This window comes from Heteronotia binoei, chromosome 1 (assembly GCF_032191835.1).
Source record: "Heteronotia binoei isolate CCM8104 ecotype False Entrance Well chromosome 1, APGP_CSIRO_Hbin_v1, whole genome shotgun sequence".
NCBI classification, from domain to species: Eukaryota; Metazoa; Chordata; class Lepidosauria; order Squamata; family Gekkonidae; genus Heteronotia; species Heteronotia binoei.
This window is the reverse complement of record NC_083223.1, coordinates 285,354,740-285,377,322: the sequence shown is the minus strand read 5'-3', so window position 1 is coordinate 285,377,322 and position 22,583 is coordinate 285,354,740. Positions and strand designations below refer to the sequence as shown.

General features: G+C 53.3%; 1 protein-coding gene across 1 annotated transcript in view; it reads left to right on the top strand.

The window, feature by feature from the left end:
• ARHGEF11 (Rho guanine nucleotide exchange factor 11) overlaps positions 1-22,583 on the top strand; it is an 89,158-nt gene that overhangs the window by 10,892 nt on the left and 55,683 nt on the right. Inside the window, 3 exon segments of the mRNA XM_060256735.1 lie at positions 13,302-13,334; positions 16,807-16,898; positions 19,727-19,825. Of these exon segments, the coding sequence (XP_060112718.1) occupies positions 13,302-13,334; positions 16,807-16,898; positions 19,727-19,825 (224 nt within the window).

The following is a 22,583-nucleotide window of genomic DNA, read 5'->3' as shown; positions in this document are numbered from 1 at the left end:
CCACAAAGCCCTGGCTGCCGAGTGACCCACTTTGTGGAGCTGATCCTGCTCCCCCTAATCTCGTAAGGGAAGCAATTGTTCCACTCTGGCTCCCAAGATGGCGGCTGCCTTTTCTGTGCCAGGCATGGGGCTTCTCCTTTCCCTTCTTTCTTAGCACTGTCAGGTCTCCTGTGTTTGCTCCCTCTTCCCTTGCGGGGTGCCCAGCAGAAGGGTTCTCTTAGACACGCCCTCCCCCCCCCCCCCAAGAGAATGTGAGATCTGGTGCATGTAGGGCCCCTGTCCCCACATCTCCTGAAGGAAATGAAGACCTGCTCGGGGCATGTGTGTGTGCGCACCAAGAGAGTTGTCTGTGTGCAATAGGATTTATTTTAAGCCACCCCGGCTCCTGCTCCCCCCGAGAGCTAATTCCTGGTGAGCTCAGCCTCTTGCAAAGGTAATTTGCAGCCTGGACAGTGACGGAAGGTTTGCTTTGCCTCTCCTGTGCCCTGTGGGTACGGTGGGCAGCCGCCACGGAGCTCTGCAGGAAGAGCCCGGGAGACACCAGTGACTTCTTGTACACAGACTTCTCACGGAGGCTTGCCCCCTCCCCTTGCTGCTCCCCCACCCCCGCAACTCCTGCCTCTCTCTTGGGAAGCCTGGGCCAGTTTGAACCTGTTGCAAAGGTGGTGTGGACCAGGAAAGGGGTTGAGGGTGGCCCACAGTCTAACTCCTGCCGGCTTGTGGCCGCTCTGTCTCCCTCCCTCCCCATGGCTTGACGGAGTTGACACCCTTGGAGAAAAGTTGTGTTGTGCTTGGGCATGCTGGCTTAGAGTTCCCACAAGGGCAGCGGCTGATGTTCCCCCTCTTTCTGCATGCCATCTGCTCCTGTACGTTCAAACTTGGGACTGGAACGATTGTCCCATTGGTCAAAGAAGTGTGTGCCTGATAGGAGGGCCTTTTTGGGGGCAGCCCCACAGTTCTGGAAGGCCCTCCCCACAGAGGTGAGCCTGGCCCTCCCTCCCTCTCGATCTTTGTGCCAGTTCAGGATGGTCCTATTTGGAGCTGCATTTGGCTGGCTTAGTCTTTGTCCCTTGGCAATCCTAACTGGAGTTTTGATGTGAGCTTTTTATAGCTGCTGTTTTATTTATTGTTGTTTTTATTGTGTTTTTGTGATCATTTTATATCTATTGCTGCAAGTTACCTTGAGTTCCACAGAGGCAGAAGGGGACTTAATAGATGTTTAAAAGGAAATAAATACAGTATTGGAGTGATGGCCCCCACCCCAGCTGCTTGAACGAGGCGGGGGGGGGGGGAGCCTTCGGGCTTTGCTCTGCCTGGATCTTGGTGGCTCACCGGCTGCCATGTGGGCCACACGCTGAAGAGCTGCGGGGCCGTCCCGATGAGCCATCCCACAGTGTTGTTATTATTATTGTTTGTTTGTTTCTCTTCCGCCCATTTCCCCCCAGGGGCTCAGAGCAGAGTACATCGTAAATAATAAAAATTACAATAAAATCACAACAACATAACGGTAAAATCAATTACGTATCAAGTACATCAGGATGGTCCAGCAGAACGACATAATAAAATGGCATTGCAGGACAGTGCAGCGCAGTAGGGGAGGCCAACCGATCTAACGGGTAGATGCCCGCCGCCTCACCCCAAAACCTGGCGGAACAGCTCTGTATTACAGGCCCTGTGAAAGGCCAGCAAGCCAGGTAGGGCCCGGATCTCCATAGGGAGCTGATTCCACCAGGTCGGGGCCAGGACTGAGAAAGCCCAGCCCCTGGTAGAGACAAGGTGTGCATCTCTTGGGCCGGGGACAGTTCCAGCCTATCTTGGGAGGCCGAACGAAGCGACCTCTGGGGCATATACGGGAAGAGACGGTCCCGCAGGTATGTTGGTCCCAGGCCACGTAACTAGCACCTTGAAACGGATCCAGTACTCCATAGGCAGCCAGTGCAGGCCGCAGAGCACCGGCCAAATGCTCACCCGTACAGGTGATGCGGTCAGCAGGCGAGCTGCCACATTCTGCACCTGCTGCAGTTTCTGGATCAGTTTCAAGGGCAAGCCAGCGTAGAGCGAGTTACAGTAGTCCAACCTGGAAGTGACCATTGCATGGGTCACTGTGGCCAGGTCTTGGGGGGATAGATATGGTGATCTGCCGTAGACGGTAGAAGGCAGACCCGGCAGCCGCCGTGACCTCGGCCTCCATGGAAAGAAAGGCATCCAGAATCACTCCCAAACTCTCCACCTGTTGGGTCGGCACTAAAACAGCACCGTCCAAGGCTGGGAGTTGGTGCACGAACCCCCCCCCCCCTCGACTCAGGCACAGGACTTCCATCTGGATTGGATTTAACTTCAGTCGGCTCTGCTGCAGCCATCCCGCCATGGCTCCTAACGCCTCAGACAGATGGTCAGGGGCAGAAGACGGCCTGACCTCCATCAACAGATAGAGCTGGGTGGTGACAACCCAGCCCAAAACCTTGGGCAAGGGGGCACATCGAGATGACTCGTGGGCTGTAGACTTTGCATTCTGCCGTCTTAGACCAGGCTGAGCTGTGTGGCTTGGAGAAGGCAGAGCTGGGCGTCTCCCACAGACACTGCAGGCTTGGCCTTGCTTTGTGGGGGGCTTCTCCTCTGACTTCAGGTGTCCCTTGTTGGCTTTGCGTGGGGCTGGTGGTGGGGCTTCCCTGGGCACAGTGAGGGGCTGGGCTTGGAGTCTCCAGGAAGAAGAATTTCTTGGGCTGCGGCAGGGGAGGCTGGCAGAGCAGCTGGATTTTGGCCACCTGTCCCAGCAGGACGGAGGGTCCAGCTGAAAGTTGCCTCCCCACGGTGGCCTTGAGCGTCCTCAGCTCTGTGAGAAGCTTCTGGCCTGTGGAAGCCTCCAGTGGCTCCTCTGGGAGAGGAACCAAGGAAGGAACCTGCTGTGTGGCCTGGATGGGGAGGGGCCATGACTCAGCGGAAGAGCAGCTGCTTAGCAGGCGGAAGGTCCCCGGTTCTATCCCCGGCAGCATCTCTAGTCAGAAGGACCAGGCAGGAGGGGATGGGAAGAAGAAGAAGACTACTGCAGATTTATACCCTGCTCTTCTCTCTGAATCAGAGACTCAGAGCAGCTTACAATCTCCTATATCTCTGCACCCCCCACAACAGACACCTTGTGAGGTGGGTGGGGCTGAGAGGGCTCTCACAGCAGTTGCCCTTTCAAGGACAACTTTGCCAGAGCTATGGCTGACCCAAGGTCATTCCAGCAGGTGCAAGTGGAGGAGAGGGGAATCAAACCCGGTTCTCCCAGATAAGAGAGCTCTGGCTGACCCAAGGCCATTCCAGCACGTGCAAGTGGAGGAGTGGGGAATCAAACCCAGTTCTCCCAGATAAGAGAGCTCTGGCTGACCCAAGGCCATTCCAGCAGCTGCAAGTAGAGGAGTGGGGAATCAAACCTGGTTCTCCCAGATAAGAGTCCACACACTTAACCACTACACCAAACTGGCTCTCCAGATTTATAAGAAGACTGTAGATTTATACCCCGCCCTTCTCTCTGAATCAGAGACTCAGAGTGGTTCACAATCTCCATTATCTTCCTTCCCCAAAACCTGTGAGGTGGGTGGGGCTGTGAGGACTCCCACAGCAGCTGCCCTTTCAAGGACAATCTTTGCCAGAGGAGTGGGGAATCAAACCCAGTTCTCCCCAATAAGAGTCCTTTTACCTTCCTCCCCCTCAACAGATATCCTGTGAGGTGGGTGGGGCTGAGAGAGCTCCCACAGCAGCTGCCCTTTCAAGAACAACTCTGTGAGAGCTATGGCTGACCCAAGGCCATTCCAGCAGCTGCAAGTGGAGGAGTGGGGAATCAAACCAGGTTCTCCCAGATAAGAGTCTGCACACTTAACCACTACACCTAACTGGCTGTCACAGAAACTGCCCTCTCAAGGACAATGTGAGGGCTCTGGCTGACCCAAGGCCGTTCCAGCAGCTGCAAGTGGAGGAGTGGGGAATCAAACCCAGTTCTCCCAGATAAGAGTCCTTTTACCTTCCTCCCCCTCAACAGATATCCTTTGAGGTGGGTGGGGCTGAGAGAGCTCCCACAGCAGCTACCCTTTCAAGGACAACTCTGTGAGAGCTCTGGCTGACCCAAGGCCATTCCAGCAGCTACAAGTGGAGGAGTAGGGAATCAAACCCGGTTCTCCCAGATAAGAGTCCTTTTACCTTCCCCCCCCCCCTCAACAGATATCCTGTGAGGTGGATGGGGCTGAGAAAGCTCTCACAGCAGCTGCCCTTTCAAGGACAACTCCTGCAAGAGCTCTGGCTGACCCAAGGCCGTTCCAGCAGCTGCAAGTGGAGGAGTGGGGAATCAAACCCGGTTCTCCTAGATAAGAGTCCACACACTTAACCACTACACCAGACTGGCTCTCGCCTGAGGGCCTGGAGAGCTGCTGCCAGTCAGTGTGGAAGAAGGTCTCTGATTCAGTGGTGGGCAGCTTCCTCTGTGTGAGATGCCAGACTCTGGCTTGGCACAGGGAGGGGGTGTTTGCATTTTCTGCAGTGTGGAGGGGTGGTGGTGGATAGAACGCTGATCTGGTGGAATGAGGATGTAATTAGCTCCCTCTGCCTCCAACACGCCTCTAATTGTGGCTACGAGGAGACATTCCGTCTTGGAAATTGTGCTGCTGCAGCACCGCGCTTGGGCTTGCTCTTGCTCTGGACTTTGGTTTGTTCTGGACTGGGCCTCTGAGCCTGGAGCCGCAGAGGAGGGGGAGAGAGGGCAGGAAACGGATTCTCCAACAACACTCACTTTTTAGGTGTCTGCTTTTTGGCAGGAAGATTTTAACGGCTTTACTGGACTCTCATGCTGGAGCTTCCTGGCAGTCTGCATTTACCATCAGCCTTCAGGGACTACTAGCCTTGGTGACGGAGCGGAACCTCCACATTCAGAGGCAGTCAACCTCTGAATCTCAGAGCCAGGAGGCAACATCAGGGGAAGGCCTCAGCCTCCATGCCCCGTTGTTGTCCCTCCAGAGGAACTGGTTAGCCACTGTGTGAGACAGGAGGCTGGACTAGATGGACCCTCCATGGTCTGACCCAGCAGGGCTCTTCTGATGTTCTTCTCAGGGGAAGGCCTCAGCCTCCATGCCCCGTTGTTGTCCCTCCAGAGGAACTGGCTGGCCACTGTGTGAGACAGGAGGCTGGACTAGATGGACCCTCCCTGGCCTGATCCAGCAGGGCTCTGCTGATGTTCTCCTCAGGGAAAGGCCTCAGCCTCTCTGCCTTGTTGTTGTCCCTCCAGAGGAACTGGTTGGCCACTGTGTGAGACGGGATGATGGACCAGGTGGACCGTCACTGGCCTGATCCAGTGAGGCTGTTGTTATGTTCTTTTACTGTCATTTATCTCTTATAATTGTGTTTATATGGTTGGAGATAATTGGAAATAAAAATCTCATAAAACTAGAAATAGGAGCAGTCCATTAAAACAGCTGTAAGAGATAGGCCTGTATCCATTATTTTGCCCTGACTTGGGTAGCCTTGGCTGGGTTGATCTTGTCAGCTCCCAGAAGCTAAGCCTGGTGGGCTCTGGCTGGTCAGTGTTTGGAAGGGAGACCACAAGGCAGTCCAGGGTGGCTCTGCAGAGGCAGACAATAGCAACCCCCCTTGGCGTGTCTCTCGCCCTGACGTGGATGGCCGAGTCTGGCCTGATCTCTACAGATCTTGGAAGCGAAGCAAGATCAGCCTTGGGAAGTGCTTGGATGGGAGGCCACCAAGGGAGCCCAGGGAAGGGCCTTGAGAAACTGCACTGGGATTTGGCTGTGACTTGAAGGCACAAAAAAGGTCCTATTTTTTCTTATTGGGATCCCAGATTACGCTGAGCAAGTCAACACAATCCGCTGGGTTGGACACGCAGTGAACAGATAGGATTAGAGTTGTAGAAATCAGCCAGGAATCTCTAAGCAGAACTGAAGCGAAGTTGAAGTATGACTGACAGAGGGGTGGTAGAAAATGCCCTCCAGTTCAGCCGACCTGCTTGTGGTGATCCGTTCTGGGGTTTGCAGGGGATGAGGGGTTCAGAGGTAGTTTCCCGTGGGCGGCCTCACTAGGCCCTCCTGAGAGACGAGGAGAGACGAGGCAACATGATGCAGTAAATGATCCAGAACTAGAGATGTAAAATTGCTGGAAATTTTGAAGCTTGGAAAAAATCCCAGGTTTTTTCCAGAAATAACTGGAAATTTTCAGAAAAAATGAAAAAAAAAATGCTACCTTAGCGCTTCTTTTTTCTTTTCCAGATTGAAAGACATTCTGTTACTTTAGGGACATAAAATATTACTATGGACAATTTTACTTGGCATTGAATTATCACAACTAGCATATTAAAATATAGTGTATCCAAACAATTATTACGGACAGAATTTACTTTTTAAATAATATTTATTTGCAATTGTAACAAATGGAGCAACAATCTCCTGAACTGTTTACTAGTTTATGTGGAACAGAGAAAAAAAAACCTCCACAAAACAATTTTTAAAAATCGAGAAGTCACCATTATTCATATTTCCTCTCCACAGTATTGAATAAAAATAACAAACTCATTCTCCTAAAAAGGATTGTAGAAGGGGGAAGTGTAAAAGTAAAGACAAAAAAGAAAACTTGAGAGTCATGGAGTAAAAGGACAGGTCCTCTTGTGGATCAAAAACTGGCTTAGTAATAGGAAGCAGAGAGTGAGTATAAATGGGCAGTCTTCGCAGTGGAGGACGGTAAGCAGTGGGGTGCCGCAGGGCTCGGTACTGGGTCCCATGCTCTTTAACTTGTTCATAAATGATTTAGAGTTGGGAGTGAGCAGTGAAGTGGCCAAGTTTGCGGATGACACTAAATTGTTCAGGGTGGTGAGAACCAGAGAGGATTGTGAGGAACTCCAAAGGGATCTGTTGAGGCTGGGTGAGTGGGTGTCAACGTGGCAGATGCGGTTCAATGTGGCCAAGTGCAAAGTAATGCACATTGGGGCCAAGAATCCCAGCTACAAATACAAGTTGATGGGGTGTGAACTGGCAGAGACTGACCAAGAGAGAGATCTTGGGGTCGTGGTAGATAACTCACTGAAAATGTCAAGACAGTGTGCGTCTGCAATAAAAAAGGCCAACGCCATGCTGGGAATTATTAGGAAGGGAATTGAAAACAAATCAGCCAGTATCATAATGCCCCTGTATAAATCGATGGTGCGGTCTCATTTGGAGTACTGTGTGCAGTTCTGGTCGCCGCACCTCAAAAAGGATATTATAGCATTGGAGAAAGTCCAGAGAAGGGCAACTAGAATGATTAAAGGGCTGGAGCACTTTCCCTATAAAGAAAGGTTGAAATGCTTGGGACTCTTTAGCTTGGAGAAACGTCGACTGCGGGGCGACATGATAGAGGTTTACAAGATAATGCATGGGATGGAGAAAGTAGAGAAAGAAGTCCTTTTCTCCCTTTCTCACAATACAAGAACTCGTGGGCATTCGATGAAATTGCTGAGCAGAAAGGTTAAAACGGATAAAAGGAAGTACTTCTTCACCCAAAGGGTGATTAACATGTGGAATTCACGGCCACAGGAGGTGGTGGCGGCCACAAGTATAGCCACCTTCAAGAAGGGTTTAGATAAAAATATGGAGCACAGGTCCATTAGTGGCTATTAGCCACAGTGTATGTGTGTATATAAAATTTTTTGCCACTGTGTGACACAGAGTGTTGGACTTGATGGGCCGTTGGCCTGATCCAACATGGCTTCTCTTATGTTCTTATGTTCTTATAGAAGGGAGTATAGGACTAAATGTCAGTGAATGGCATGACTAGGATTTGCTTGTCCTCAATGCACAGAAATTAGAATAATCTGATAGCGTACATATTTTTTAGAAATGATTTGGAAAATATTTGAACATCTTGTCTTAAAATATTTCTTTCATCATGTTAAAATAAAACGTTCCATAATCAATTTCTTTTCTTTTTTTTCCAATTCTTCCAATTTTTTTGGAAAAAAGGCTTCAGTCGCTGGAGTGTTGTGAGGCGTGGTGCGCAGGGCAAGCAGCGTAGAAAAGCCCTCTTGGGCAATTCACTCTGGCAGAGCTTGTGGGAAACCAGGGGAGGGGAAGCTTTCCTGACCACAAGGCTGGGGGGGGCCACAACAGAGAAGGCGCTGCTATGGGCACTTGTTGGTTTTGCCCATTTGCAAGGCGGCAGCTGCAGAACTCTGCATGGATGAGCAAAGCTCTCGTGGTGGAGCAGAGGGGGAGACGCCGTCCTGTCTGAAGGTCCGAAGCCGTGAAGGGCTTTGCATGTGGCAGCCTCAGTGCCTGGAATCCAGCCTGGTGACCGAAACTGCCGGGTGGGAATAACAGGCCTGTTGCTTCTGTCTCCTGATCATAGGTGTGGCTTTCTGCGCCCAGTCAAGGCAGGGGGCCGTCGTCTGGGCTAGGCTGAGTTGGAAAAAAGCGGGTTTGTTGGCGGCTGCGTTGACTGGCTTCTCTAGCAGTGCAGTTAGATCCAAAGTGGGAAGTGCCGTGTCCCTCAAGATCTCTGCCTTCTCAGCCAGCATTCCTTCCAGTCTTCTCAGGGCTCAGCTTATCTCTTCCGTGTGCCAGCCAAGGCCCAGGCAGGCCTTCCCAGGGAGGGAAGCATCACTGGGGTGTGACCCCGGAACATGACCTTTCTCTGCTCGCTGCCCACTTCACCTCTCCAGTGGGGGCAAGGGCGCAGGGCACGTGGTGTGCAAAGAGTGTTAACTGGCAGGCTAGGCAATACGGGAGGGAGGGGGTCGCCCTAAAGCTGCCCTGCCCCCCCCGGCCATTTAGCAGAGCTCTGGCTTGCCCAAGAAGAAGAAATGATATTGGATTTATATCCCGCCCTCCACTCAGAGTCTCAGAGCAGCTCACAATCTCCTTTATCTTCCTCCCCAACAACAGACACCCTGTGAGGTGGGTGGGGCTGAAAGGGCTCTCACAGCAGCTGCCCTTTCAAGGACAACCTCTGCCAGAGCTATGGCTGACCCACCCAAGGCCATTCCAGCAGCAGCAAGCGGAGGAGTGGGGAATCAAACCCAGTTTCCCAGATAAGAGTCCTTTTACCTTTCTCTGCCGCAACAGACACCCTGTGAGGTGGGTGGGCCTGAGAGGGCTCTCACAGCAGCTGCCTTTCAAGGACTGAGTCTCAGAGCAGCCTACAATCTCCTTTACCTTCCTCCCCCACAACAGACACCCTGTGAGGTGGGTGGGGCTGAAAGGGCTCTCACAGCAGCTGCCCTTTCAAGGACAACCTCTGCCAGAGCTAAGGCTGACCCAAGGCCATTCCAGCAGCTGCAAGTGGAGGAATGGGGAATCAAACCCAGTTCTCCCAGATAAGAGTCCTTTTACCTTTCTCTGCCACAACAGACGCCTTGATAGGAGTCTGCACACTTAACCACTACGCCAAACTGGTTCTCAAGTAGCAAGTGGGCAGCCAGGCCAGCTCTTTCAGCCCTGGGGGGATGCGATCCCTGCGTCCCACCCCCCGGCGAGGGCCTGGCTGCAACCCTCTGTGGGGCATGAGCTTTCCAGACTATTTTCACAGGCAGCCCCACGAGAAGCCTATGACAGTAATCTAACCTGGAAGCCATCGGAGCCTGAGCCTCTGTGGATCCCGCCTTTGTTGTTTACCTTGACTTCCAGAAAGCTTTTGATAAAGTTCCTCATCAAAGGCTCCTTAGAAAGCTCGAGAGTCATGGAGTAAAAGGACAGGTCCTCTTGTGGATCAAAAACTGGCTAATTAATAGAAAGCAGAGAGTGAGTATAAACGGGCAGTCTTTGCAGTGGAGGACGGTAAGCAGTGGGGTGCAGCAGGGCTCAGTACTGGGTCCCATGCTCTTTAACTTGTTCATAAATGATTTGGAGTTGGGAGTGAGCAGTGAAGTGGCCAAGTTTGCCGATGACACTAAATTGTTCAGGGTGGTGAGAACCAGAGAGGATTGTGAGGAACTGCTGAGGCTGGGTGAGTGGGCGACAACATGGCAGATGAGGTTCAGTGTGGCCAAGTGCAAAGTAATGCACATTGGGGCCAAAAATCCCAGCTACAAATACGAGTTGATGGGGTGTGAACTGGCAGAGACTGACCAAGAGAGAGATCTTGCGGTCGTGGTAGATAACTCACTGAAAATGTCAACACAGTGTGCGATTGCAATAAAAAAGGCCAATGCCATGCTGGGAATTATTAGGAAGGGAATTGAAAACAAATCAGCCAGTATCATAATGCCGCTGTATAAATCGATGGTGCGGTCTCGTTTGGAGTACTGTGTGCAATTCTGGTCACCGCACCTCAAAAAGGATATTATGGCATTGGAAAAAGTCCAGAAAAGGGCAACTGGAATGATTAAAGGTTTGGAACACTTTCCAAGGTTAGGTTAAAACGCTTGGGGCTCTTTAGCTTGGAGAAACGTCGCCTGCGGGGTGACATAATAGAGGTTTACAAGATAATGCATGGGATGGAGAAAGTAGAGAAAGAAGTACTTTTCTCCCTTTCTCACAATACAAGAACTCGTGGGCACTCAATGAAATTGCTGAGCAGTCAGTTTAAAACGGATAAAAGGAAGTCCTTCTTTCACCCAGAGGGTGATTAACATGTGGAATTCACTGCCACAGGAGGTGGTGGCGGCTACAAGCATAGACAGCTTCAAGAGGGGGCTAGATAAAAATATGGAGCAGAGGTCCATCAGTGGCCACTGTGTGACAGAGTGTTGGACTGGATGGGCCACTGGCCTGATCCAACATGGCTTCTCTTATGTTCTTATGTGACACAGAGTGTTGGACTGGAGGGGCCATTGGCCTGATCCAACATGGCTTCTCTTATGTTCTTATGTGACACAGAGTGGTGGACTGGATGGGCCACTGGCCTGATCCAACATGGCTTCTCTTGTGTTCTTATGTGACACAGAGTGTTGGACTGGAGAGGCCACTGGCCTGATCCAACATGGCTTCTCTTGTGTTCTTATGTGACACAGAGTGTTGCACTGGATGGGCCACTGGCCTGATCCATCAGGGCTTCTCTTATGTTCTTATGTGACACAGAGTGTTGGACTGGAGGGGCCATTGGTGTGATCCAGCATGGCTTCTCTTATGTTTTTATGTGACACAGAGTGGTGGACTGGATGGGCCATTGGCCTGATCCAGCAGGGCTTCTCTTATGTTCTTATGGGGAAACAGTCAAAGCTGGGGCCAAGGTGGATTTGACTTAAATCATGATTCAGATCACTGGTCAGTCAGATTCGATTTAAATCATGGTTTTCTCCAAAAAGGCTCTTGCTGACCTTAATATTTACAACTGGATGAAGGTTTCATTTTAGTATAATAACTTTACAGGTTGCTTTAATCTATATCAGAAAACTTATGATTGGCTATTTACCACATGAAATAGATAATTATGAAATCATTGCAAAGTGAACTATCTCCTGTTTAATAGATCAGTCATTCTCCTTCCCTGGAGGTTTTTAAACAGAGGCTAGGTGGCCATCTGACAGCAATGAGGATCCTGTGAATTTTGGGGGAGGTGTTTGTGAGTTTCCTGCATTGTGCAGAGTGTTGGACTAGATGACCCTGGAGGTCCCATCCAACTCTATGATTCTATGACTGTTAAGAGCGGTTCCTCAGTGGAACAGGCTTCCTCGGGAGGTGGCGGGCTCTCCTTCCCTGGAGGTTTTTAAACAGAGGCTAGGTGGCCATCTGACAGAAATGAAGATCCTGTGAATTTTGGGGGAGGTGTTTGTGAGTTTCCTGCATTGCGCAGAGTGTTGGACTATATGACCTTGGAGGTCCCTTCCAACTCTATGGTTCTATGATTCTATTCAGAGAGCTTTTTTTGGCAGGGCAGAGATTTGAACCTGGGTCTTCCAGATACCAATCAAACACTCTTAACCCCAACTGCACGCTTGCTTTGCGATGTTCTTGTCTGTGCTTCGAAGCCTTTGAGCAGGTCCCTAGAGAGGCGGCATAGGCCTTGGGTGCTGGGCTGGCTGAAGCTGGCAGAAGGGAGCCCCCCCCCCCCGAGCCTCTAGCGGTGGCTTCCAGGACCCAACTATGAACTTGTTCCTTGGCGGGGGGCGGGGGGAGCCACCACATGTAGGACAGGCTGACTGCACTCTTGGGGTGTCTTTGTCTTTAATCAAGAGGATTTTGGTCTTGTCTGGGTTGAGCTTCAGCTTCTTGGCCCCTCCTTTGGCTCAGCTGCAGAGGAGAGAGAGAGCTGAGGGTTATGGGCAGATTCCAGATCCCCAGACGGGGCTGGGGGCTCTCCTGGGGATTTCCTCAGTTATTGAGCAGTGGGGCGGGGGGGGGCAAGATGGAGTCCAGCAGAAAGGCCACTGGGCCAAGATGGTGTAAATGTCCAGAGTGGGCTCTCTGGTGCGGGGGTCTTGTGGCTCTCCACCCACCTTGCAGAGCTCACGGGCCCCACCAGCCAGGGGTTGCCACGGGGTGGGGGATGCTGACCCTGGAGATGCCTGACCACGGAGCGGGGGCCCTGCCTCTGGCCACAGGGGCTGCCTTTTAAGAAATCCCAGGTGCCAGAGGAAGGGAGAGGAGCAGTGCCTGGAAATTAAGGCTCTTTGTTTTCAAGGATGCGCTTGCGGGGTGTGTGGGGGAGATCTGTGACTTTGGGGGTGCTGCAGCCTTCCTGCCTTCCCTCCTTGCTTGCCTGGGACTGCTGTGCTTGGCGCTGGAGCTCTCCTTTGCCGCCCTGTCTTGGTGGGCACGGCGGGCCTGGCCAGAACTCTCTCTCCAGCCTCTCATCAGGGCAGGGCAGGGCAGGACAGGGAAGGAAAGTGGGTGGGAGGCGGAGGGGCCCCCAGGAGCTAGAAATACCTTCCAGGTGGGGAGCTGCGCACAGCAGCATAAAACGTGGGCCCTGGGGCGACGACTGAGGCCGAAGCAGCAGCGTTGGTGAGCTGGGTGTGTCTCCCGGAGGGAGGGAGGGAGGGAGCTCTGACTCACTTGAAGAAGCTGCTTGTGTAGGCATGAACTGGGCTGGCCCTGGAGTTTGCATCTGGCACGGTGCCCTGGCACTGCCTGGGGGAGCTTTCTGCACATGTTCAGCTGCATTCTGGCCTTCCGTCTGTCTCATCAGGAGAGCGGTCTGCATATGGCCAGGGGCAGCGTGCCCCTTAGGTATCCATGTTCCCCCAACTGCAGGGCTCGAGTGTCGGCTCTCTCGTCTGCCTTTTCATGGACCTGTGTCCTCTCTCTTTCTCTCTCTCTCTCCCCCCGCCACACCGTTGGGGCCGTGGGCATTCTCTTTGCCATCCGCCTTGTCTTGGGGGTCCACTTCTCTCTTTCCCTCCTTTACAACAGAGCAGCCAGTAAAAAGCACTCTCACCTGCCCAGGTAAGACGGGAATGTGCTGGGGGTGGGGTTTATGGCTGGAGGGGCTGATTGAGGGACTGTGGGATGAGTGAATGCCACTGGGGAGCAGGTGGGGGGGCTCTTTCCCATCCTGCTTCCGCCCTGCAGCTGCGCAGGTTGAGCTGCAGAACGGAACATTTCAGAGTTCAAAAGAACCTGGAACCTGGGGGGGGGGGGTGAGAGCTGGAGCCAGCAGAGGAGAAAGGAAGGATGTGGGACTCCCTTATAGGGAAGGTCCAGGGGCAGAGCATTTGCCTGGCATGCAGAAGGTCCCCGGTTCAGTCCCCGACTGCAGCAACTCCAGTTGAAAGGACCAGGCAGGAGGGGATGGGAAAGACCCCTTTCTGCCTGAGACCCTGGAGAGAGAGAGCGCGCAACTGCCAGTCTGAGCAGAGAGGTCAGAATCTGGAGCATTGTGCAGGGTCTCAGTCAGTGGAAGGCAGCTTCCTTGTTGGTGTGCCAGCCAGCTGCTCTCAGTCCAGGTTTTAATTTCTTTCCTCCTTTTACGGAGTGCTTGTATTATTGAGGCTGCAGAAGAGGCCAGCGTCCAGGCCGCAGTCCTCCCTGTCGATGGGCATTCTGGCCAGAGCACTTCCCGGGTTCAAAGTGTTGCTCCCTTTCCGCCTTGTATTCCTGGCCTTCGGGTCGGGGGTGTTGTGCCCAGGGGTATGTGGGGGGGGGCTGGGCTCTGTGGGTCCTCAGAGAGGCAAGGCTGAGGGTGGGGCTCCGACTTCAGCTGCTGCTCCTCTGGGCCCAGATAGCCTGTGCTGTTCCATGATATCTCCCATGCTGAAGGGGGCCCTTGGAAGGCCAGAAAGGTGGGATACAGACTGTGTGAGCAAAGACATCCATCTCCACACAGCCCTGGCCTCCCCAGAGTGCTGTCCCTGGGCTCCTTAGGCCAGGGGGGTTAAACATGCATCCCGGGGCCGAATCAGGCCCCTGGAGGGCTCCTCTCAGGCCCCCGAGCAACTGGCTCTCGTCTGCTTCCTTCTCCCTCTCTCTTGCTTCCTTCTGCATCACAGCTTGCTTTAACAAGGCTTGCTCAATCGCACAGGAGCTACAGAGCAAAGCCTCCATTTTCTCCACTGGCTGAGGCTCCTCCCTTGGGGAGGAAGGGGGGGAGGCAGAGCTTGCTTTGCCAGGCTCTCTCAACCGCACAGCAGAGCTACTGAGCCAAGCCTCTCTTCCTCCCCCTCCTGGCCCCCTAGGGAAGGAAGGAAGGAAGGAAGGAAGGAAGGAAGGAAGGAAGGAAGGAAGGAAGGAAGGAAGGAAGGAAGGAAGGAAGGAAGGAAGGAAGGAAGGAAGGAAGGAGCCGGAGCTGCCTTTGCTCAGTTCCCTGGATTGCATGGCAGAGATACAAAGAAAACGCCTTTAAGATCAATTAGTGTTAATGTTCTAAGCATGTTAAGGTCTTATTGATGTCAGATCCGGCCCTTGTTGTGACAAATGCATTTGCCTTTGCCTGAGCCCAAGACGGCTGAGGTGCTTTGAGGGAGTCTGTCCCACTGGGCAGCCAGCAGGCTTCTGAAATGGGTGACTGGGCCCAGCTGCAGGGCACTTGGGGGCCCCAGGGAGGGCAGGGCCTTCTCCGTGTTGCGAGGAGTCCTGCGATCCCACTGGCCGGCCTGGAGAGGGGAGAGCCAGTCATTGGTGGTGCCCTGGCCCATGTGTGCGTCCCGGGACAGCTGCTGTGCTTCAGAGTCCAGCACCACTTAGCCGACAATTTGCAGTCCCCAGCCGAGGTGGTTGAGAAGTCCCTGGAGGTGTTGGAGGGCTGTGGCTTCCCCGTCGTGGTGCCCTTCGTCTTCTGGCTGGCCTCTTTCTAGGCATTGGAGACATCTGTGAGAGTGGTCTTGGCAGTGCTGAGTTTGAGGGGCGAGGGTGTCAGGCCCTTGGAGGCCCCACACGTTGAGGGCTCCGGGAGAGGAAGGGAGAGCAGCTCTTGCTGGCAACCTAGGCCGAGCGAGGTGCCCTTTTTGAGCAATTGCTGACCCCCTGACATTACAGGCCCACCCAGCAGCTGTACGTTCCTTGTGGAAGCTCAGGTCTCCCGTGTCGCAGAGGCCCAATTCAGCATCCCCGACCCTTTTCTCTCTCTCTCTTTGAAAGGGCCCCGAGGGACATTGACCCACCACGGAGGCCTGTGCAGCCCCCTGGGGCTGTGGGAGGGTGGGAAAAGGGCCCAAGGGAAGTGGGATGGAACTCCCTCCCCCGTATGCTGCAGGCTCCGTTCAGATCTGGCTCTTTTGGGGGTCCCGTAGTTGATATCCTGCTGCAAGCCCCCCCCCCCATGTGTTGAATGAGCCATGCAGCCTGGGCCTGATTCTGCTGGTGGACTGGAGCGCTTTGTGTCGGCTGCAAAATTCCCAAGACGTGCTACGAGCCGAGTGCGAGAACAACGGTTTGGCAGTTGGGAGACTTTTTAAATTAAAGCATTGAATGAGAACGTGTCCGGTTTAATTATCCTTCTCTCTCTTAAGCCAGCCAGCTGGCCAGCGGGGGAGGGGTCTAGGGATCAGAAGCCTCCAGGCTGTGGGGGAATGGGTCTTCTCCCCCCTCCCGCCCAGGGGTGGCTGCGGTCCAGTGGGGGGATGAGTGAAGCTGGGGGCCCCAAAGCAGGCTCCGGTTGTAACTGTCTGTCTGTCTCCCCCTCTGTGGCCGCTTTGTCTCGCGTCTGGCAGCCCCATTGCCGCCTGGTAAGATCTGGGTATGGGTCTCTGGGTGTCCTCCTCTGGCTGCCCCCGCCCCCTGTTTTCTCTCCCGTGGCCCTTGCTTCGTGCCCCCTGGACCCCTCCACCACTGTGCACAGCCAGAAGCACAGTGGCCCGCCCCAGTGGCTGCTCCTTCCCTGCGGTTCCTGCTTCCAGCTGGTGTTTGGAGCATGGCATGCTGGGCCCCCTCTGGAGACCTGGTGTTAGGGTTTGAGGGGGGCTGGCTTGGCCCAGCGCCTGCCCCAGAGGTGGGAGGCCGGGTCTGCTGCAGGCTGAGTGGCTGAGGGGAGGGAAGGGGGGCAGGGAGACCCAGTACTTGCTGTGGCAGGCCCAGCGGTGGCTGGAGCCCAGCTGGACGGAGGACCCTCTTGGTTAGGGGTCATGAAACCTCCAGCGTTCAGGCAGGGTGCGGTTCCATCACAAGCCCAGCTCTTGGGACTACAATGGGGAGAGCAAAGGTGTTTTGATCCCGCTATGCAACGTCCCCCCCCCCCCCAAGTCCGGGAGGGCAGGGCTGCCCAGCTTCCTGCAGCCTTGGCGGGGGGATGCGGGGCTCCCATTGCCAAAGCAGGTGAAGGGGGAGGTCACCTTGATCCTTGGAACAGCCCCCCAGCAGAGCCGAGGAAGGGGGGCAAGGGGGGGGGTCACATGCAGCGATGAGCCAAGTCCTGTCGCCACTGCAGGCCGAGGCCTGGCTGCTTCCCTCTTGGTCTTGGCTAGCGCTCTCTTCTCTCCTGCAGGTTGAGCAGCCTGTCTTCGCTGGGTGACTCCGCTCCAGAGCGACGCTCCCCCGGCCATCATCGCCAGCCCTCTGACTGCAGCGAAACCACAGGTGTGTGCAGAGAAGGGGCAAGGTCCCACCACGGTGCAGGGGAGGGAGGGAGGAAGAAAGGTTGAAACGCTTGGGACTCTTTAGCTTGGAGAAACGTCGACTGCGGGGTGACATGATAGAGGTTTACAAGATAATGCATGGGATGGAGAAAGTACAGAAAGAAGTACTTTTCTCTCTTTCTCACAATACAAGAACTCGTGGGCATTCGATGAAATTGCTGAGCAGACAGGTTAAAACGGATAAAAGGAAGTACTTCTTCACCCAAAGGGCGATTAACATGTGGAATTCACTGCCACAGGAGGTGGTGGTGGCCACAAGCATGGCCACCTTCAAGAGGGGTTTAGATAAAAATATGGAGCAGAGGTCCATCAGTGGCTATTAGCCACAGTGTGTGTGTATATATATCGAAGGGGGTTGAACTAGATCAAGGGTGTCAAACTGACATAAATGAGACATGTTGGGCCGTGCCATGTGTGTACCTGTTTAAGATTAAGTAGCAAAGATATAAACTTTATAAAGGACACAGACAAACACAATTAAATATATATATTTTTAAAAACTTAGAACAGGGGTGTTGTGTGTGTTAGTGTGCCAGCCAGCTGCTCTCAGTCCAGGTTTTAATTTCTTTCCTCCTTTTACGGAGTGCTTGTATTATTGAGGCTGCAGAAGAGGCCAGCGTCCAGGCCGCAGTCCTCCCTGTCGATGGGTATTCTGGCCAGAGGGCTTCCCGGGTTCAAAGCGTTGAGAGCACACGGGCTGCCTTGTACTCCTGGCCTTCGGGTCAGGGGTGTGTGTGGGGGGGGTCAAACTCATTTGTTACGAGGGCCGGATTTGACATAAATGAGACCTTGTTGGGTCAGGCCAGACCATGTGGATCATAAAATGTAATGCCAAGAGCAGACATATAAACTTTATAAAGGGCGCACAGACACACAATTAAATAATTTTTAAAACTTAAAATAAAACATGCTTAAAATATTAGCATGCTAGCCACATTTTGTTTTACAGTCTCTGATAAATGTCACCTCTTGCTATGAATTATTGCATCAAAAACTGCAGGCAATGTCTGCGCTGCACCAGTCTTGAATATGTGCTGCTCAGGTGTGCACATCTCTAAGTTACAAACCTATTTTTGATTCATTGACATTCATTACAGACATCTCATGGTCAATGCTTTGAGCCTAAGACCCAGGGGAACATGAAGCAGCTGGGCATTGTGAGCTTTTGTATACAAGTTGCTTCATGTGCTGGTCAAGAACGTGTGAAGGCCCCATGGCACAGAGGGGGCTATGTGCTTGTCTACAAAACTACAATCTTCCCCAGAAAAATGACTACAACTAAAAAAAAATACAACTTCCCCCCCAAAAACAACTACAAGGACAGAGAGACAGCCATGTACAGTGGTCAGAGTCAGCCTACTATCTGGGAAGTCTACATTCAAAACCCCCAATCAAAGAAAAATGTGAAAGAAAAATTAAATTTGCTGGGTAAACCTGGGGTGGAACACACTCTCAGCCTAATCCTGATATTTCTCTTCTAAGTAGTTCACATGCTTTCCTATTGAGAAAGACTGGAGGGCATGAGCACAGTGAAAAAGAGGAGGGGAACCCAGTGACACCCATAACACGCCCCACCAAATCCCCCCCCCTCTCTCTCTGTAGCAAGGCAAAAACCTCATACCTTCACTAAAACATTGCTCCTCTTAAAAGCACCCTTTGTAGCTCTCCTGATGGTGGGGACTGTGCAAAGGAAGCTCTGGCTCTTTCTTTCCTTCCCCAGGGCATGAGCAGGGGGAGGAGCCTCAGCCATTCATTAGAACAGGGGTAGGGAACGGTGGCTCTCCAGATGTTTTTTGCCTACAACTCCCATCAGCCCCAACCAGCATGGCCAACGGCTGGGGCTGATGGGAGTTGTAGGCCAAAAACATCTGGAGAGCCACCGTTCCCTACCCCTGCATTAGAAGGAAGAGAAGCTTGTCTCAGTAACTCTGCAGAGTGATTAATTGAGCCTGGCAAACTTAATCACCCAACAGAGCTATAGAGCCAAGTTCCCTCATTGGCTGAGGCTGCTCCTCCCTCCTCCTCCCTTTGGGAAAAGGGAGGGGGGAGAGGGAAAATGAAGCAGACGGCAGCCAGTTGCTGGAGGGCCTGATTGGAGCCCTCTGTGGGGCTGATCTGGCCTGCGGGACACATGTTTGACACCCCTGGACTAGATGATCCTGGAGGTGCTTTCCAACTCTGTGATTCTATGGAACTGAGACAGTGGTGTGGGTGCTCTCTCTACCCAGATGCCTGCACCCTCTGCCATTTTTGCCTCCTTTCCAAAGGCAGCCACCCCGTCTTCCTTTCCTCCGACAGAACAGCCGTCTTTGTGGCTGGAGGCTTCTGTAGTCACTGTAGTCCCCCTGGGGGCACCACCCAGAGGCCTCCCGCAGTCTGTGCTCCTCGCATTTGGAGAGAGGCTTCCTCCAGGAAAAGCCTTGTGCCCGCCCCTCCCCAGGGCTTCCGCCTGTGCCCTGCCGGCCTTGAAGAAGGGGGAGGAGTGCCTGCGACCCCCCCCCCCCAAAGGGGACTGAGGTGGTATCCAGAGAGGGGGGGGGGAGGCTGCAGGAGTGGGCCTGTGCAGAGGAGGAAGTGAACCCTTTTGTTGCAGTGGGAAGACTGAGGGCCTTCAGTGGGCAGGAAGGGCCTCGTCCCTCTTGGCCGGGGGTCAGTTGCAGTCTTTCAGCCTGGCCTACCTCACAGGGTTGTTGTGAGGTAGGGCTGAATCCGAAAGCCCCCCCTGAACATGGTGGAGGATGAATCATTTTGCTCTTGTGTCCCTCACAGGTTTGGTTCAGCGATGTGTCATCATCCAGAAGGACCAGCACGGCTTCGGCTTCACGGTCAGCGGGGACAGGATCGTGCTGGTGCAGTCCGTCCGGCCAGGTGAGCAAAGGTGGACTGGGGACTCTGGCTCTGTCTGGTCAGGACCTGGCCCCAAGTGGAAACTCTTGTGTGTGTGAGAGAGAGAGGCCTACTTTTCTTGCTGCACACTTTTGCTGGGAGTTACACTTGGCTGTGGAGTGGCTGATTGTGCCCTGGCCCCCCTCTCCCCCAGGACTTACTGGTGTGTTGAAGAAGATGCTGCCAGTCTGTGTGGAGCACTAATGCTGGGCTAGGCAGAAGAAGGCTGACCCCAGACCCATGTCTGAGACCCTCCTGGAATGTCTGCTGGGGTCCCTAAATGCCCTTCGCCCTCGAATTCCCCTCACAGGAGAGGAGAGACACGCTGGTCATGAGTTGGAGCCTCACTGAAATCTCGTCACTGGCAGAAAGGGGGGAGGGGTTGAGCTGACAAGCTGTGAGGCCCAGGGTGCTTGGTGGGGGGGGGGGGCTACCAGCTGCAAATGGCTCCGGCAGAAGTAGGACGGCAAGTCAACCTCTCATGCCTTACTAGGATGTCACATCTCCTGGGGCAGAGACCTGGGCAGCCACACGGCCAGATAGTTTTCTCTTTCTTGAGGCAGGAAGCTCAGAGCCACACTTGGGGGATGGGAGGGTGGGGGGGACACACAGGAGCAGCAGGATTCTAAATTCCCGGTCATGGGAAAGACGTCTCTTCCATCTTCCTCTTCTCCGTGGATGTCCACAAGCCACGAACGATTAAGTCTTTGCCTAGGGCTCTGTGTTGCCCCTATGGCGAGAGGGAGAAGGCCCAGTTGTGAGAACAAAGGTAAATGATCCTGACTGGCCCACCTAATTAAACATTGTTTAGGATCAGAATGAAGCTTCAGGTTCAGAGAGGACTGTGTGTTTCCACCTTTTCTTTTCCTTGTTCAGCGGGTGCTGGAAGAGACTGTGCATATGCACTTCTGTTTGTTAAACGTTCTCATGTTTTGTGTGCTTGAAGGCTTATCGCTGTACACACAACCACACCTGTTCAGTCTGGTTATCCAAAGACTGGTAAAAGGGAGGGGCAGAGAGTGGCCCCCGTTCCTGGAGCTGGATGCCTGATGGAAGTGGTGATGTTGCAATTGTTTGTCCCTGTACTAGCTGGCAGGAGCAAAGGGGGGAGAGGGACAAGGCAGTTGAGGGACTTTGGGGAGGGGTTTGCCATCAGTCTGCAGCCAACTGCGGGGTTACCCTGTATGGTTTTCATGGCAAGAGACGGTCAGAGGCGGCGGCGGTGGCAACGAGGCCGTGCCTTTCAAGGGCAATGCAGGTTAGAGGACTGAAGGCACAGACCGATTCAGGGAAAGACACGCTGTGATTTGCTGGGGGTGGCATTTACTGCCCAGTTTGCATTTGGGTACCCCTGGGTGTGAGGGAAGGTGGAGACTGGATCAGAGGTGGCCAAACTTGCTTAATGCAAGAACCACATAGAGTAAATGTCAGATGTTTGAGAGCTGGCTCATAGAATCATAGAAATATCCCCAGGCAAACAAGCTTTCCTCACTCAGCAACAGCTACACAAAAGACACACAAAAGCAATACTAGATACTGCAGCTGAGCCACTTCTGCCTCTGGCAAGGATGAGCCTTGCATATTAAAGGCTCAAGCCCTCACCCATCTCTGAGTCAACAGCCAGAGCAACAGCAGAGAGTGGGGCCAGCAGTGTACCTCCAGGCAAACAAACTCTCCTCACTCAGCAACAGCTACACAAAAGACACACAAAAGCAATCAGAAACCCCTCTCCAGTAGGCACCAAGCACTCACACAGTTACCTCCCAGAGCAACCCTAGGTAATGCTCCTCAGCAGTTTTAGAAAAGCAAATCCAGTCTCACTCACCTTACCAGCAGCTCTGTTCTAGATCCAAACACCTTCTACTGCAGCTGAGCCACTTCTGCCTCTGGCAAGGATGAGCCTTGCATATTAAAGGCTCAAGCCCTCACCCACCTCTGAGTCAACAGCCAGAGCAATAGCAGAGGGTGGGGCCAGCAATGTACCCCCAGGCAATCAAGCTCTCCTCACTCAGCAACAGCTACACAAAAGCAATCAGAAACCCCTCTCCAGCAGGCACCAAGCACTCACACAGTTACCTCCCAGAGCAACCCTAGGTAATGCTCCCCAGCAGGTTTAGAAAAGCAAATCAAGTCTCACTCACCTTACCAGCAGCTCTGTTCTAGATCCAAACACCTTCTGCTGCAGCTGAGCCACTTCTGCCTCTGGCAAGGATGAATCTATGATTCAATGAGAGCTGCAAGACATGAACAGCAGATGTTTGAGAGCCACAGGACAGGGAGGAAGGAAAATAGATGGAGAGAGAGAGATGGAAAGAAAGCAACTTTAACTTGAAATGCATTGTCCAAGCTGCCAGCTGGCTTGGCGAAATGATTTCAGGAGACAAATGCCTGCTCCAAACCAGCTGATGGGGGCTTCAAGAGCCACACAATATGTGTGAAAGAGCACAATATGTGTGGCTCCTGAGTTTGGCCACCCCTGCTCTGGATGGATGCTGGGTTTTTCAGTCTTCCAGGAGCCTGAAGGAAGGGGGTTTGGGAGTCTGCTCCTTTTCAGCCGCACTCTGCAGAACCGTCTTCTGCCCTTGAAACGGGAGCCCTGTGCTCTGGGGCATGGGGTCGTTGGGCCTTCCTAGACCCCAAGCCTTCCCTCTTGCCCTCGGCCCCTCTGGCTTGGTGAATTTAAAACATACCTGTGGACCAGGATGAGGTCAGGTTAGGAAAGCAGCCTGGAGATGCCAGC